A 14,535-nucleotide genomic window follows, 5' to 3' on the forward strand; every position below is an offset into this window, starting at 1 on the left:
GAATGGTATGGGAATTGCCTGAAGGAGTTGGGGGTCCTTGGTAGAGGGTGGCAAAGGGGAAAAGAATTCAGACAATTTTAATAGCATAATCAATAAAATATAATTTAAAAAAGAAAGAAGGTAGATAATTTAATAATCTAAATAGTGATTTGTAACTATGGGAAGGAGACAAAGTATTGTGGAGATAGCTTGTAATCTATATTTTTCTGTGTTGGGAATTATTGATTAGACTAGCTGTTTGCATTCAGTTTTTTTTAAAATTGTTGTTCAAGTACAGTTTTCTGTCTTTTACTCTCATCCCAGCCCACCCACCCGGCCCCCCCCTCCCATTTCCACCTTCCTAGTTTTTGTCCATGTGTCTTTTTCACTTGTTCTTGTAAACCCTTCCTTTTTTCCCCTGAAATTCCCTCCTCTCTCCCCTTGAACACTGTCAGCCTGTTAGTTTTTTAAAAATATTTTATTTATTTATTTTTAGATAGGGGAAGGGAGAGAGAAAGAGAGGGAGAGAAGCATGGATGTATGGTTGCCTCTCGTGTGCCCCCTTACTGGGGACCTGGCTTGTAACCCAGGCATGTGCTCTGGGAATCGAACCAGTGACCCTTTGGTTCCCAGGCCCACACTCAATCCACTGAGCTACACCAGCTATGGCAATTTTTACTAAATCTTAAAAGTGACAAAATATTTTATTTTTTTCCCCTGTTCCCTTTTAATTTATTTATTTTATTATTGGGAACCCAACTGGTGATCCTTTGTTCATAGGCTGGCGCTCAGTCCACTGAGCCATACCAGTGAGGGCTGCATTCATTTTTAATAGTATGTGTTTGTCTGGAAATAACAGTAGATCATTATGCAAGGTTTTAGAGGGGTGTTACTTTATGATTAAGTTCTGTATTCATTTATGGAAGGCCCTATAATGTTAAAACTTCACCTTCATGGAACTGAGAATCATGTAAATTGACAGGGATGTTATGGTCTTTAGACCTGTATACTTCAAGGTTATATAGCCTAACATGTTTTTTTCACATGAGGGAACTAAGGAGAGCAACATTAAATGACTTGTTCAAGGTCACATGGCTAGTGAATGGCAGAATGGGGCCAAAAGCCTCAGTTTGTTATTCTTATTCCAGGTCTTTTCTCGCCACTTCTCTCTTAATGGTAAACAGAAATATGAAAGATGTATATGTAGGAATCGAACTTGGAAGGAATTGAACTATGTAGGAATACACACTTGGTTACATTTTTAAATATTCTTAATCACTTTGGGATTTCTGGTTATGTTTTATTATTTTCTTTTTTCTCATAAGTCCTGTCAATTTTATGCATACTGAATTTATAGTTAATCATTAGATACCACATAGGAAATGCAAAGGAAATGCAATATTCAAAATTGGGACAGATTAAGCCAGGAAGAGTTCTAAATAGTGTAATACTATATTGTCCTTAAGAAAGTTCAACATTCTGCTCCCGATGTCAAGTAATAACAGTACCTTGGAAATATACTTCTCTATATGAATCTTGCATTTCACCTTCCGCATCTCAAAGTAGGAGAAAGCCGATAAGCTGGTAGTGGATATTGTTGACACCTGGATTGTATTCACTCTTTGGGAACACATCGTTAGAGAGATGGGGAAACTTTCTAACTCTCTTTTCTGGAAACCTGTGCTTCGTAGTCTAGCTCAGAATAAATTGCTTGATCTGTGAAACTGCTTTTAGTTTTCCAAACTGGGTGGTGTGATAAAGATATGTTTCAGTAATAATTACGAACTCAAGAAAGTCCTTCTTCTGTTTTTTATAGATTGTGTAAGTATGTGTGCTATTGAGGAAATAATATACCTACAGATTGTGAGCTCCATCAGAACAAGGATTTAATCTATTTTTGTTTCTGGTACATAGAAGAGTGAATGATGTATAGGTATTAAGTACATATTGCCTAGAGAATAAATAAATGAATAAATTAATTAAGTCTTACTAATATGGTAACTTTAAGGCTTTTACTAGTGGTAGTGTTTTGAAATCACTTTGCTGTAAAATGAATAGTATTATAAAATTACATGGTCAATCATAATTCACTGATTCACTGAGTTGGTTGGGTGTCATTCTGCAAAGTGAAAGGTTGCTGGTTTGATTCCCAGTCAGAGCACATGCCTGGTTTCTCTTTCACATCGATGTTTCTCTCTCTCTTTCTCCCTCCCTGCCCCTCTATCTCTAACAGATAAATAATTAAGTAAGTAAATAAGTAAATAAATCCTAATGCAAATACTATTTCTTCTATGCGGCACTGCACTTTATATCTTTCTTTTAGTGATTTTCACTTTCTGTCCTCTAGTCCAGGAACAGAAGTGATTGTTCTGTTAGATTCTTAAGAATAGATAATGCCTGGTTCATCTTTGTATCTTACCTAATAATTTCTTATGTATAATAAATATGCAAAACAAAATAATGATTTAATTGATATGTGCTAAATTGTAAAGCTACTCTACAGTTTCGTGTAACTGAATTTAGTAATCAAATAAGCACCTCGTTAAAGGCCTACTGTGTGTAGTTATTGGTTATACAGAAGTGAACAGAAACCCATGTTCCATGCCCTCATTTGGCTTATAGTCTGACAAGGGTTAGAGACATTGAAAAAAAATGATGAAGTCGTTGTCCTGTGGGAGCACAAAATAGGGCTCCGACCGAGGTTAGGTGTCAGGGAAGGCCCTCAGGAAGTGCTTTTAAAGGAGAGACCTGAAGGATGATAGAAATTAGGTAGAGAAAGGAACAGGGAAGGAAGCAAGAGGACAGTATTACAGACAGAGGGAACAGCAAGTGAAAAGAGAAGCCTGATGACAAGAGATCTGATAGTTCAGTGGTCAGTGGAGAGTGGAGAAGAGCAAAAATAAGGCCGGAAAGATAAGCAGTGGCCAAAATATGGAGGGTTTGTGAATTGGGCTAAGTGTTTTATCTTAAGGGTAAACTCCTTTAAACTAGTTAATGACATGATAAAATTTTTATATTTGAAAGGTCCTTTGGCATTTTAGTGGCTTTGGACTTGGAATTATTGGGATATATTGAAATCTAAAGATCCAAAAGATTGGTAAGGTCTTCCTCTTTTGAGTGGGAAAACCTTCAGTAGATGGCCTTGGTAAATTACTTCACCTCTGTCGGCCTCAGTTGCTGCATGTGATACAGTGTTGGGCTTGCCGAGAAGTTTGTTCTGTTTTTCCGTAAGCTGGCTTTAGTAGTACTTAGCTGTTTTTAAGTTCATTAAAAAACAATGTTATTGGATTGTATTGTGATAGCTGCGCATTTAAAAGAAAACTTATCAAAATCAATGAATTTTTGTGTAGCCATTTTAATATATTGAAGATGCAAGAAAATATGCAATATTTTCAGCATATGATGCTTTATTATTTCAGGAAAGGTAAAACTGCAACTAAAACACACAAAAAATTTGTGCAGTTTATGGAGAAGGTGCTGTGACTGATCAAAGGTGTCAAAAGTAGTTTGCCAAATTTCGTGCTGGAGGTTTCTCACTGGATGATGCTTCACAGTTGGGTAAACCAATTGAAATTGATAGCAATCACATCAAGACATTAATTGAAAACAGTCAACCTCATACCAGTTTGAGTGTGTGGGAGATAGCTGTCATACTTGAAATATCGAAATCAATAAACTTATTGGTGAAAATGAAAAATGTGTTTTATTTTATGGAAAAAAACTAAATGAACTTTTTGACCAACCCAATGTTTTTTATTTTACAGAGTTGTGTTGAGGATTAAATTACTCTAAAAGCATAAAGTACAGTTACTTGCACTCCAGTTAACAAGTTCACAAGTAAATATTAACTGTTACAGTCTTCTTGGGTTGTTACTATGGCTTTGTTTTACATAGAATCACAACTACAGAGTTTTAAAAAAAAAATGTACACCTGTGGCATATTACTGGATAATGGGCCCTAACATCTGTGAGTCTAAACAGGCTCTCAGATGATTCTGCTGTTCACCAAAGACTGAGATGTAGATGCTGGTCTAGTGTGCAGGTAGAGACTCTCCTATTCCTGGCCATCAGGCTTATGGTCTCCAGGTGCTGAGTCATTTTCTCCACTGGACAAAGAACTGTTTGGTGTGGGTCTGGGTAGGTCATGATGTAATAGGAGAATTATGAAAAAAAGTTAAACTTGGTGATAACATATGATAGGTCATGAGCTATTAGTTGATATTCCACTGCTTGATACTCTTTAACTCAGTGGCTGGCTTCTGTGTTACAATTTTTGCAGGTCAGAAGTTTCGTGTGTCCAAATAATGGCACCATTTCTATGGTATCTCTATTGTGAACCATCCCAGTTACAAGAATATGCTAAACTCAGACTAGCCCTGATAAAAGTCTTACTTCAACCCTGGGCTCCTTGTGACAAAGAAGAGCCATCAGTGTTGGAACAACAGATACTTCAGCTGTGTTGCGACATGGTTCCATGCTTACAGGTAAGGCCTTTCATCCTCCTTCATTCATACAGCATCAGCAAGTGTTAATTGCTCTTGTCATACAATTAGTAAAACTGGTGTGGCCTGGCCAACCGACACACAATCCTGGTTCTAGAAACGCTCCCAGGCTTCTAGAAATGATGAAGGAAGTGAATTTAGGTTTAATATATATATATATACATATATATATATATATATATATATATATACATATACATATATATATATATAATGTTAACTAAATTCACAGTTCTATAGATCAGCATAGTCCATTTTAGGATTAGCAGGAATGAAAACTTTTCTTTGTTTAAGAGAGGCTTCTTAGGGAAAAGAAATCTTGAGCTGAATTTCTCCTTGTGCAAGACACTGAATTATAAGGAAAAAAAAGAGAGATCTTTTTGTGCAAATTAGAAAAAAAACGTATCTCAAGGCAGATGCAGTCCTAGACACGGGGCTTGACCAGAGCAGTGCTGGCTGCATTTCAGTTCCCCCATTATCCCCTTACAACATGTGTGGTGACCATGATGCACCCTGCTTTTGAGAAGCTCATGGTGTAGTAAGAGAGTTAAAACAAGTGTATGAAGTGTCATAGTTTAAAAGTGGTTGGATGAAAGATGTTTGACAGAGGTATGGATAAAATGCCTAGGGAATTCAAGGGAGAGATAAATGTGAGCTAATGTCTCCATAACTGCCAATTAAAAAAAGACAAAGAAACCTCCAGTTGGCAGTGTGTTGTGATTTCAGTGTAGTGATTCATTTATCAGGCCATCCCATCCCATCATTGAGGTTTGACCTTTGCCTAGAATCTGAGCCCCATGCTGCTTAGCTAATGGAGAGAATCTGCGAATATTTTTCAAAGTGATCACTTGAGGTCACAGATGACCTGTTTTAAGTTTGTGTTAGCAAGGAATGGCTACAGTGAACCTTTCCTCTGTGACTCATAAATTGGCTTTCCTGTAATCAGAGAATAGAAAAGTTAATTAAAATGAATTCTCTTGTGGCTTTTCCAAAGTTTTTGTGTGGGAAGTAATGTATAGGCAGAACATCTTTTTTTTTTTTTTTTTAGGTTGCTTCCAACTCTTGGCTATTGTAAATTGTGCTGCTATGAACATTGTGGTGCATAGGTTCTTTGAAATTGATGTTTTAGGATTCTTGGGGTATAATCCCAGCAGTGGAATTGCTGGGTCAAAAGGCAGGTCAATTTTTATTTTTCTGAGAAAATTCCATACTGTTTTCCATAATGGTTGTACCAGTCTACAATCCCACCAACAGTGAACTAAGGTCCCCTTTTCCCCACACCCTCTCCAACATTTGTTGTTTGTTGCTTTGTCTATTATAGCCATCCTGACTGGTGTAAAGTGGTATCTCATTGTGGTTTTAATTTGCATCTCTCTGATAGCTAACGATATTGAGCATCTCTTCATGTGTCTCTGGATATTCTGTATGTCCTCTTTAGAGAAGTGTCTGTTCAAGTCCTTTTCCCATTTTTTAATTGGGTTCGATGTCTTCCTAGCGTGGAGTCGTGTAAGTTCTTTGTATATTTTGGAGATTAAACCTTTGTCTGAGGTATCATTGGCAAATATGTTTTCAAATTGGGTTGTTTTTTATTTGATTCGTTTTTCTTTACCATTGCTTTTTTTTTGGCCCTTTGTTTTTTTTTTTTCTTTTTTTTTCGTTCCTGGGGCTCTCAAGATGTGTTTCTATCCCTTTGATGTATTTTATACTTATGTTGTTTGTGGTGCTGTTGCCAACTTCAAAATGAGGGTACACTTTTTCACACCACCCGGTTCTTTGCTCTTTGATAGATGTTTGTCTTCATCTTTGTGAATCTATATTGACAAGCCTAATACTTCTGGAAGTGAGCTCTGTAGAGTGTTTTTGGCAATCTGTGGCTTGTTAATATAGTTGAGATAGTTGAAGAGAAAAAGGGTACATCATTTGAAACAAATGAAACTGGCAACATAACATCTATTCACTTAACATATCAGCTTTATGAGAATGAAGAATCTGAGCCTTTGGAAGGATTTTAGCAGCAGTGTAATCCATTTTCCCATTGATTGCAGGTATTTCTTATACTCTTTAAAACACAACCATTCCATGAAAAGTGAAATATTTTAGTGATAGGAGGTGTGTTATTTTGCAAGCAACCATTTCTTTCTTCTTCTATTTTAAAAACTTTTTATTGATTATGCTATTACAGTTGTCTCATTTTTTTCCCTTTGTTCCCCTCTGCCCTGAACACCCCCTCCCACTTGCATTTCCCCCCCTTTAGTTCATGTCCATGGTTCATACATATAAGTTCTTTGGCTTCTACATTTCCTATACTATTCTTTTTTTTTTATTTTTTTTAGACTTTATTTATTTATCTTTTAGAGGGGAAGGGAAGGAGAGGAGAGATATATCAATGTATGATTGCTTCTGGTACATCCCCTGCTGGGAACTGGCCCCTGCTGGGAACTGGCCTGCAACCCAGGCATGTGCCCTGGCTGGGAATTGAACCGCGATACTCTGGTTCGCAGGCCCGTGCTCAGTCCACTGAGCTACGCCAGCCAGGGCTTCCTATACTATTCTTAACCTCCCCCTATCTATCTTCTACCTACCTTCTATGCTACTTATTCTCCGTACGTTTCCCCCCCTCCCCCTACCCACACTCCCACTGATAACCCTCCATGTGATCTCCGTTTCTATGATTCTCTTCCTGTTCTAGTTGTTTGCTTATTTTGTTTCCTTTTTGTTTTTGTTTTAGGTTTAGGTTTGGTTATAACTGTGAGTGTGTTGTCATTTTACTATTCATATTTTTTATCTTCTTTTTTTTTAGATAAGTTCCTTTAACATTTCATATCATAAGGGCTTGGTGATGAAGAACTCCTTCAACTTGACCTTATCTGGGGAGCACTTTATCTGCCCTTCCATTCTAAATGAAAGCTTTGCTGGATAGAGCCATCTTGGATGGAGGTCCTTGACTTTCATGACTTGGAATACTTCTTTCCAGCCCCTTCTTGCCTGTAAGGTTTCTTTTAAGAAATCAGCTGACAGTCTTATGGGTACTCCTTTGTAGGTAACTATCTCCTTTTCTCCTGATGCTTTTAATATTTTGTCCTTATCTTTAATCTTGGGTAATGTAATTATGATGTGTCTTGAGGTGTTCTTCCTTGGGTCCCACTTCTTTGGGACTCTCTGAGCTTCCTGGATTTCCTGGAATTCTATTTCCTTTGCCAGATTGGGGAAGTTCTCCTTCATTATGTTTTAAATAAGTTTTCAATTTCATGTTCTTCCTCTTCTTCTGGCATCCCTATGATTCAGATGTTGGAATGCTTAAAGATGTCCTGGAGGTTCCTAAGCCTCTCCTCATTTTTTTGAATTCTTGTTTCTTCATTTTGTTCAGGTTGAATATTTCTTTCTTTCATTTGGTTCACACTGTCGATTTGAGCCCAGTTTCTTTCCCATCACTGGTGGTTCCCTGTACATTTTTCTTTATTTCACTTAGCATAGCCTTCATTTCTTCATCTAATTTGCGACCATATTCAACCAGTTCTGTGAGCATCCTGATCACCAGTGTTTTGAACTGTGCATCTGATAGGTTGGCTACCTCTTTGTCACTTAGTTATATTTTTTCTGGAGCTTTGACTTGTTCTTTTGTTTGGATTATTCTTTTTGGTCTTGATGTGCCTGGCCTGTTATGTAGTGAAGAGGGGAGCCATGGTGAACATGGTGGGGCAACCCATGTCGCTTCGTTGTGATTCTGAATGTGGGGAGGGGGTCTGAGAGGAAACAACGTTGCTTGCTCCACTCTCTGCCAGTTTTCAGTCATTTCCCTCACTACCCACAATGAAAGTGGGCCCTTCTGGTGCTGATTCCCTGTGGGTGGGCTTGTGTACTTTCTAGGTTTCTGTGGGTCTCTCCAACAACTCTCCTGTGAGGCTGGAAGTTTCTCCTGCTGCTGCAACCCCCACAGGTGTTTTCAGACAGAGGTTTGAGGCTTTTTGTTTCCTTGGGCAGGAGCCCTGGGTTGCTTGGTCTGTCTCCCTCCTCAGTTGTTCCTCCTGGTTTATCTGCATGCAAATGGGGGACCTCCTGGTCTGCCAGGTGCCACCTTGCCCACCAGTCAGTCCTCCAGTTGCCACCTTGCCATGAGTCCTCTCTTCCCGGTTGCCCATCTCTGCCCCTCCTATAGGTCTGGATGAGTGTTTCTTCTTCAACTCCTTGGTTGTAGGACTTCCATACAGTTCAATTTTCTGTCTTTTCTGGTTGGTTTTTTTTGTTTTAAATTTGTTGTTGTCCTTTTGGCTGTGCAAGGGGGCACAGTGTGTCTACCTATGCCTCCATCTTGGCCAGAAGTTCTTCTTTTTTTTTTTTAAGCAAGTACTTCTAATTGACCTGCATTTTCCTAAGACTATTAATTAGTCACCATTCTTAGAACAAAACAAGCTTTTTAAAAGCCAGTCTGCAACCTATTTTCAGTTTTCTCTTTGCCTTCTCTTCCTTTCCATCCTTCCCTTTCTCCTTCCTTTCATTCTTCATCAATTTTTTTACTTCTCTACATGAAATGGTGTCCAGACTTTTCACTGTTTTTTTTGGCAGTAATTCTCTACTTTATTGGTGCGCACATTGTGTTACTATGAAATGTTCTTCCTAAAGCCGAATACAGTATTGATCCATACTGAGCCCTTGCAGAAAACCACAGTAATTAATTTTTTTAAAAGAAATAGCCATGCCACCCTACTGACCTGTGATCAGGTGGTAGTCAGAAGAACTCCAATTTCCTTTTCTTTTAATGCCTGTTGTCCTTCAGTTTTAAATTTTTGGCATTATCTTTATTTGGACTTACCTGTCTTAAGCTTTACTATTGACTTTGGTCCCAGTTTTTCTTTCTTTGTAATTACGACTCTTGTCATTGTGCATGTTGTTCATTGCATGTGGTCTATATCTACATAAAGAGAGAACATTACTTGAAAGCTGTCCTTGTTAAGAATTTTGGTCATGATAAAGATTACAGAGCCCTTTGTAATCTTTGTATGATAAATTGCTGAGATTGCCTTTCAAAATTTCTTTTATTATGAAAAATTTGAAATATGCACAAAATATCAAACATGAAGCTTTACTTCATTTTAAATCCCTTTTTTTTCTTGATGGCCCTTTGCCTCAACCACCATATATTTGAAAAGAGCTAAATAATTTACTGAACCTTCACATTTATACAACAATATTTTCTGCTATATCCTCCCACTTGATCTTATTATCTTTTTTTGTCTTGTTTTCTAAGAATTAATTTTTTTCTCTTTGTGTTAGATGTATAGTCATCTGGGGTTATTATGGCGGTAGTGACTGGTGAAAGGTACAGCTGGGTGACTGTAGGGCTTTCCTCTTGATGAGTTTGATAGACACAGGCTTCTGATTGAAGTAGATGGTTTTTTGTTTGTAATCTCTAGGGAATTCCAATGTGTCTGCTAGAAGGACCATGTCCTTAATACCAACTCCAGAATTTTGATCAGAACAGCTGGGTTAGAATTGAATTGAGATTTTTCAAGAGCATCCATGTCTTTCCTACCTAATTGAGAAGATATTCTACCATTTGAATATGCTCTTTCCTCATACCTGCTGAGACTGAAAACGATGTTCTCAGTTAAGGTTTTCTGAGAAAACACCTTGGCAGATGAAGGACTTAATAGTGCTTTAGACCAATATGCTAACCCTTCTCTACCAGGTAATTGTGTTGCAGTTGCAGAAAGGAGAGTTCATTTGGAGAGCTCAAAACCAAATTTAATTTCCTTCAAAATGTTGACGCTGTTGTATAATTTGGCTGAAGAAATATGTACTTAGAGAAGTTAGAAAAATTAGTGAAAACGCCTGGTGTCAGACAGCAGTAATAAAACAATCATAAGTTGTATTTTGTTTAGCGACAAAAGGAAAAGGCGGGGTTGTATAGTCTAACTGTACTTGAGTTCTGTACATTTCTGCATCTTCTTAAGGCTTTACAGGTTTTGAAAAAATATTTTATTGTTAAGGTTTCTTGTATAGCTTTAAATTATTCTTTGGTTTGTACATTATTGTAATGATCATATAATGACTTTTTTAAACAGATAAAAGATTTGATGCAGACCACAGAAGTGATGCTGTTCATGGAGGAGGTATATTTAAGCCTTTCGCGTCATCCTGTTTTCTGGAAAATTCAGCTTACCCAGCTGACCCTTCAGCTGCTGTGTGTCTGTGAAGTCAGCTTAAAGATAACTGGGGAATGCTCATCTTTAATTCACCTTTTGGCAAACAGTGTTGAACTTCTGAGGGAGGTAAGAATAGTAATAAATGTTGATGTCAGTTATCACTTAAGTGAGTCTTTTATAAAGAAGCTGGGTGGATGTGCTCTTTATATCAAAGGTGTGTTGCTCTAACATGATTAAATCACAGTGCTAATGTACCACAACTACTAATATTATTTATTATAAAAATGAATCATTAAATACTCTTTAGAGCAGAGGTGTCAAACTCATTTTCACTGGGGGGCCACATCAGCCTCGCGGTTGCCTTCAAAGGGCCAAATGTAATTTTAGGGCTGTATAAATGTAACTGCTCCTTAACTAGGGGCAACGAGCTCTACATTCAGCCTTTTGAAGGCAACCATGCATGAGGCTGATGTGGCCCCCGGTGGAAATGAGTGCGATACTCCTGCTTTAGAGCTTCAGTTAAGGATCTACCACTTTGACATTTTTTTCATTTATTCATGTAGAACACAAGTAATTAATATTTATTGTATGCCAAACCCTATAGAATACATAGATGAAAAGGTACATTGTGACCTCAAGGGACTTACAGACATGCAAACAAGTAGTTGTAAAACAATAAGGTAAATGCTTTAATATATTTAAAGATCACAATTAGGGAAAGTAGGGCATGGGTTTAGATTTGAGAAGTCTGAGTGGGACTTTCCCTAGTACACACCAGAGACTGGGAAGGCATTCCAGCTGCTGGAACAGCACGTGCTGAAACTCGGAAATATGAGAGGGCAGGCAGGCAGGCAGGCTGGCAGGCAAGTGTGGCCTCTTCAGAAAACAAAAAGGTGTTGAGTGTTGAAGGTGTTGTTGAAGGATTAAGGTACAGGAGATAATACTTGAGTATGCATTTTATCTTCTAGGTAATAGGATGCATAGAGGTGCCTTGCTATTTTGTGTGTGGAAGGTCATTCTGATGGTAGAGTAGAGGAGGGTTTAGAGAAGGGCAGCACACACAGGGCAGGAAGTGAGGAGGGATGCCTTAGACTGCCAGGGCTGCCATAGCAAAGTACCACAGACTGGATAGCTTAAAGAACAGAATTTTTTCCTTCCAGTTCTAGAGACTAGAAAGTTCAAGATCAGGATGTTGGCTGATTTGATTCCTGGAAAGGGCTGTCTTGCTGTGTCCTCACATGGTAGAGAGCAAGAGTGAGCTCTGTATTGTTTCTTCTTAAAAGGACACTAATCTGACTGGTAAAGGCCTCACTCTTAGGACCGCATTTAACTTTAATTGCTTCTTTACTCCAAACACTTATATTGGCAGATAGGGCTTCAGCGAGTGAATTTGGGGTTGGAAGGACACAAGTTAGTTTGTAGCAAGGTGCTAATTAGGGAAATGAAATGGGAAAAGAAAAATATAGGAGATTAAAGCCAGTAGGCCTTGTGGTTGATTAGATGGTGAAGGAGAGGGTCCTTGGTAGAGTGTGAGATTTCTATTTTGTACAACTGGGTAGTGCCATTCATTTTGAGAAATGGGGGCTGGTGTTAGAGGGAAAATGGTAAATTTTGTCTGAGATATGCTTGGTTTAAGGTATGTATGCATCATAAATTATTGGCTGCATGGTTTTAAAATTCTGGATGGAAGCCTAAGCTAAAGGTATAGCTTTGTAGATACTTACTTTGTGATCAGAGATTTACTCTGGGACTGCAGGACAAGGCTTGTGTGCTGGTGAAGAGGAGTCTGGGAGAGTATGGCTAGAAGATTGTACGACCAACAGAAGAGACGGGTGGCATGAAAAGCAAGGGAAGGGAGATCTCAAAAAGGGGAATGGGCGACAGTGGCATGGAGAGAGGATTTAAAGTAAGAGGTATAAAGTCAGGATACTCTTGTGATGCAGTGAGCAGTTGGTTGTTCACATTGGAGGAAGCAGGTTTAGTGGAGTGGTGGTGGCAGGAACCAAATTGGATGAAGAGAGTGGCCAGTAAGGAAAGGGAGAGGTTGTTGTGAAAGGAGGGACTTGATGAAGGCTCAGATAATTCATTTGTCAATTTGTCAGTCTTGTGGTTACAGGGATTTCACATATGTTGGGGCTTTATAGATAATGCTATTTTATACTGTTATATAATGATATATTTATGTTATAATATTGCATGTATTATCTACTATATACAATATGCCTTAATATATAGTAATATATATCTGTCATAGAATACCTATTATATAAATATATATAATATCATATATCACATTTAGATATATAATTATACCTATATTATATACCTATATAATTATATCATGCATAGTTATACCTATTAGATATATGATAAATAATATATAGAAAAATATAAACATTTTATGGCTAAATATTATATAAAATATAGCTAAATTACTGGAGTTGTGTGTTTTAACTATACCTCATATTTTTCTTTATGGTTGTACCAGGTTCATTTGAATAGTGGGCATAATATCAATTATAATTTTGTAGAGTTACTATAAAATTACTGTCATTCTCTGACCATTTTATTGTATAGCTGCCCCTCTCCCACATACACATTTAGTATATATTTATTAAGCTTCTATAGCAAACACTTTGCTACAAATAATTAGGTGAAAACAAACAAGGGTTGTGAAGCTTACCTTCCAGTGAAACGGTTCAAACAAGTGTGCATAAAAATCACTAGGCAGACTTTATTAAAATGCAAGTGCCTGGGTCTTACCTCTATAGATACTGACTAGCTGAGTGGGCCTTAAGCATCTGGATTTTTAAACTAGATCCTCAGGTGATGCCCCACTTCCCCCACCGCATATAAGGCAAACACCCTAGTAAGTATCACACAGTATGAACTCTTTCAGCCGCCACAGAAGTTTCCCACAAGCTCCATCCTAATGTTACAGAACCCCGCCACCTATGCTGTTCTGGAACACCTGTGGGGTTCGATTGCCCACTGCCAAAAAGCATGACTCCCAATGCAAAAGTTTGGGGAAAAAGGAAAGGGTTGTTTATTTAAAGCTTATATAGATTCAGAATAATGGTGGATTTCTTCTGTTAAGTCCCACTCCCTTTAAAACACCTAGAAAACATATAATCCTGCCCTGCTTTGCCAAACCAGGCCAGTTTCGGAATATACCAGTAAGAGGTATGATTTTTCAGAAAAGCAGAAGTCCGTGGCTCAGCATTCCTGGTACATTGTTCAGCATTCCAGGCATCTCCCACTCATCCATGTGTGATGAGGCAGGTCCCCATAATTCCCAGCTGCATCAGATCTGCCTCTGTGTTCTCCAAGCAGGTTTCCTAGCAGGTCTCCTCTTGTACTCCAGCTCGTAATCCAAAACTGCATGGCATCTCCTTACTTCAGACCGTGTGGCACCTCCTTACACACCACACTTCATGGCCGAATCCTCCTTCCTCATGGCTGCCTTCCTTATGGCCGCCACTCACTACTGTCCTCATGGCTGGCGGGCGGATGGCCCTTCTATACCCTTTCAAACTGCATGGATGCTATTTACGGCTGCCTGCCCTTATTTTAAAATTTCACCCAGAACTTCCTATATGACCTGGCATCCAGTCCCTCCTACAATGAGCTGCTTTTGCCAGTTCCTGAATCTTTTTACCTTCATTGGGCTGCCATCTTTAGTCAGGGCAAGAGTACCCCATGACACAGGACATCCAGGTGAGCCACCTGCCCCGGCCATGTCACAAGTCAGTGAATGCTCTTAGAGTCATGTCCACATTTCCCCTGGGGCAGCTGCACAGCAATTAACTTGTCTTTTGTTATGAAAATATCTTCTCACCATATCATGTGCTTCCCACATTCCCTACCATGGGCTGTGGTGAGTATGATTTGCTCTTTTTGCCCCCCACCCC

General features: G+C 38.5%; 1 protein-coding gene across 1 annotated transcript in view; it reads left to right on the forward strand.

Annotated features, from left to right (window-relative positions):
• Window positions 1-14,535, forward strand: part of FOCAD (focadhesin) — a 321,710-nt gene that overhangs the window by 77,969 nt on the left and 229,206 nt on the right. Inside the window, exons 7-8 of the mRNA XM_053656269.1 lie at window positions 4,259-4,463; window positions 10,544-10,750. Of these exons, the coding sequence (XP_053512244.1) occupies window positions 4,259-4,463; window positions 10,544-10,750 (412 nt within the window). The remainder of the gene's footprint in view (window positions 1-4,258; window positions 4,464-10,543; window positions 10,751-14,535) is intronic.

Source organism: Artibeus jamaicensis, unplaced genomic scaffold (assembly GCF_021234435.1).
Source record: "Artibeus jamaicensis isolate MK-2021 breed Jamaican fruit bat unplaced genomic scaffold, CSHL_Jam_final scaffold_1964, whole genome shotgun sequence".
In the NCBI taxonomy this organism is placed as follows: Eukaryota; Metazoa; Chordata; class Mammalia; order Chiroptera; family Phyllostomidae; genus Artibeus; species Artibeus jamaicensis.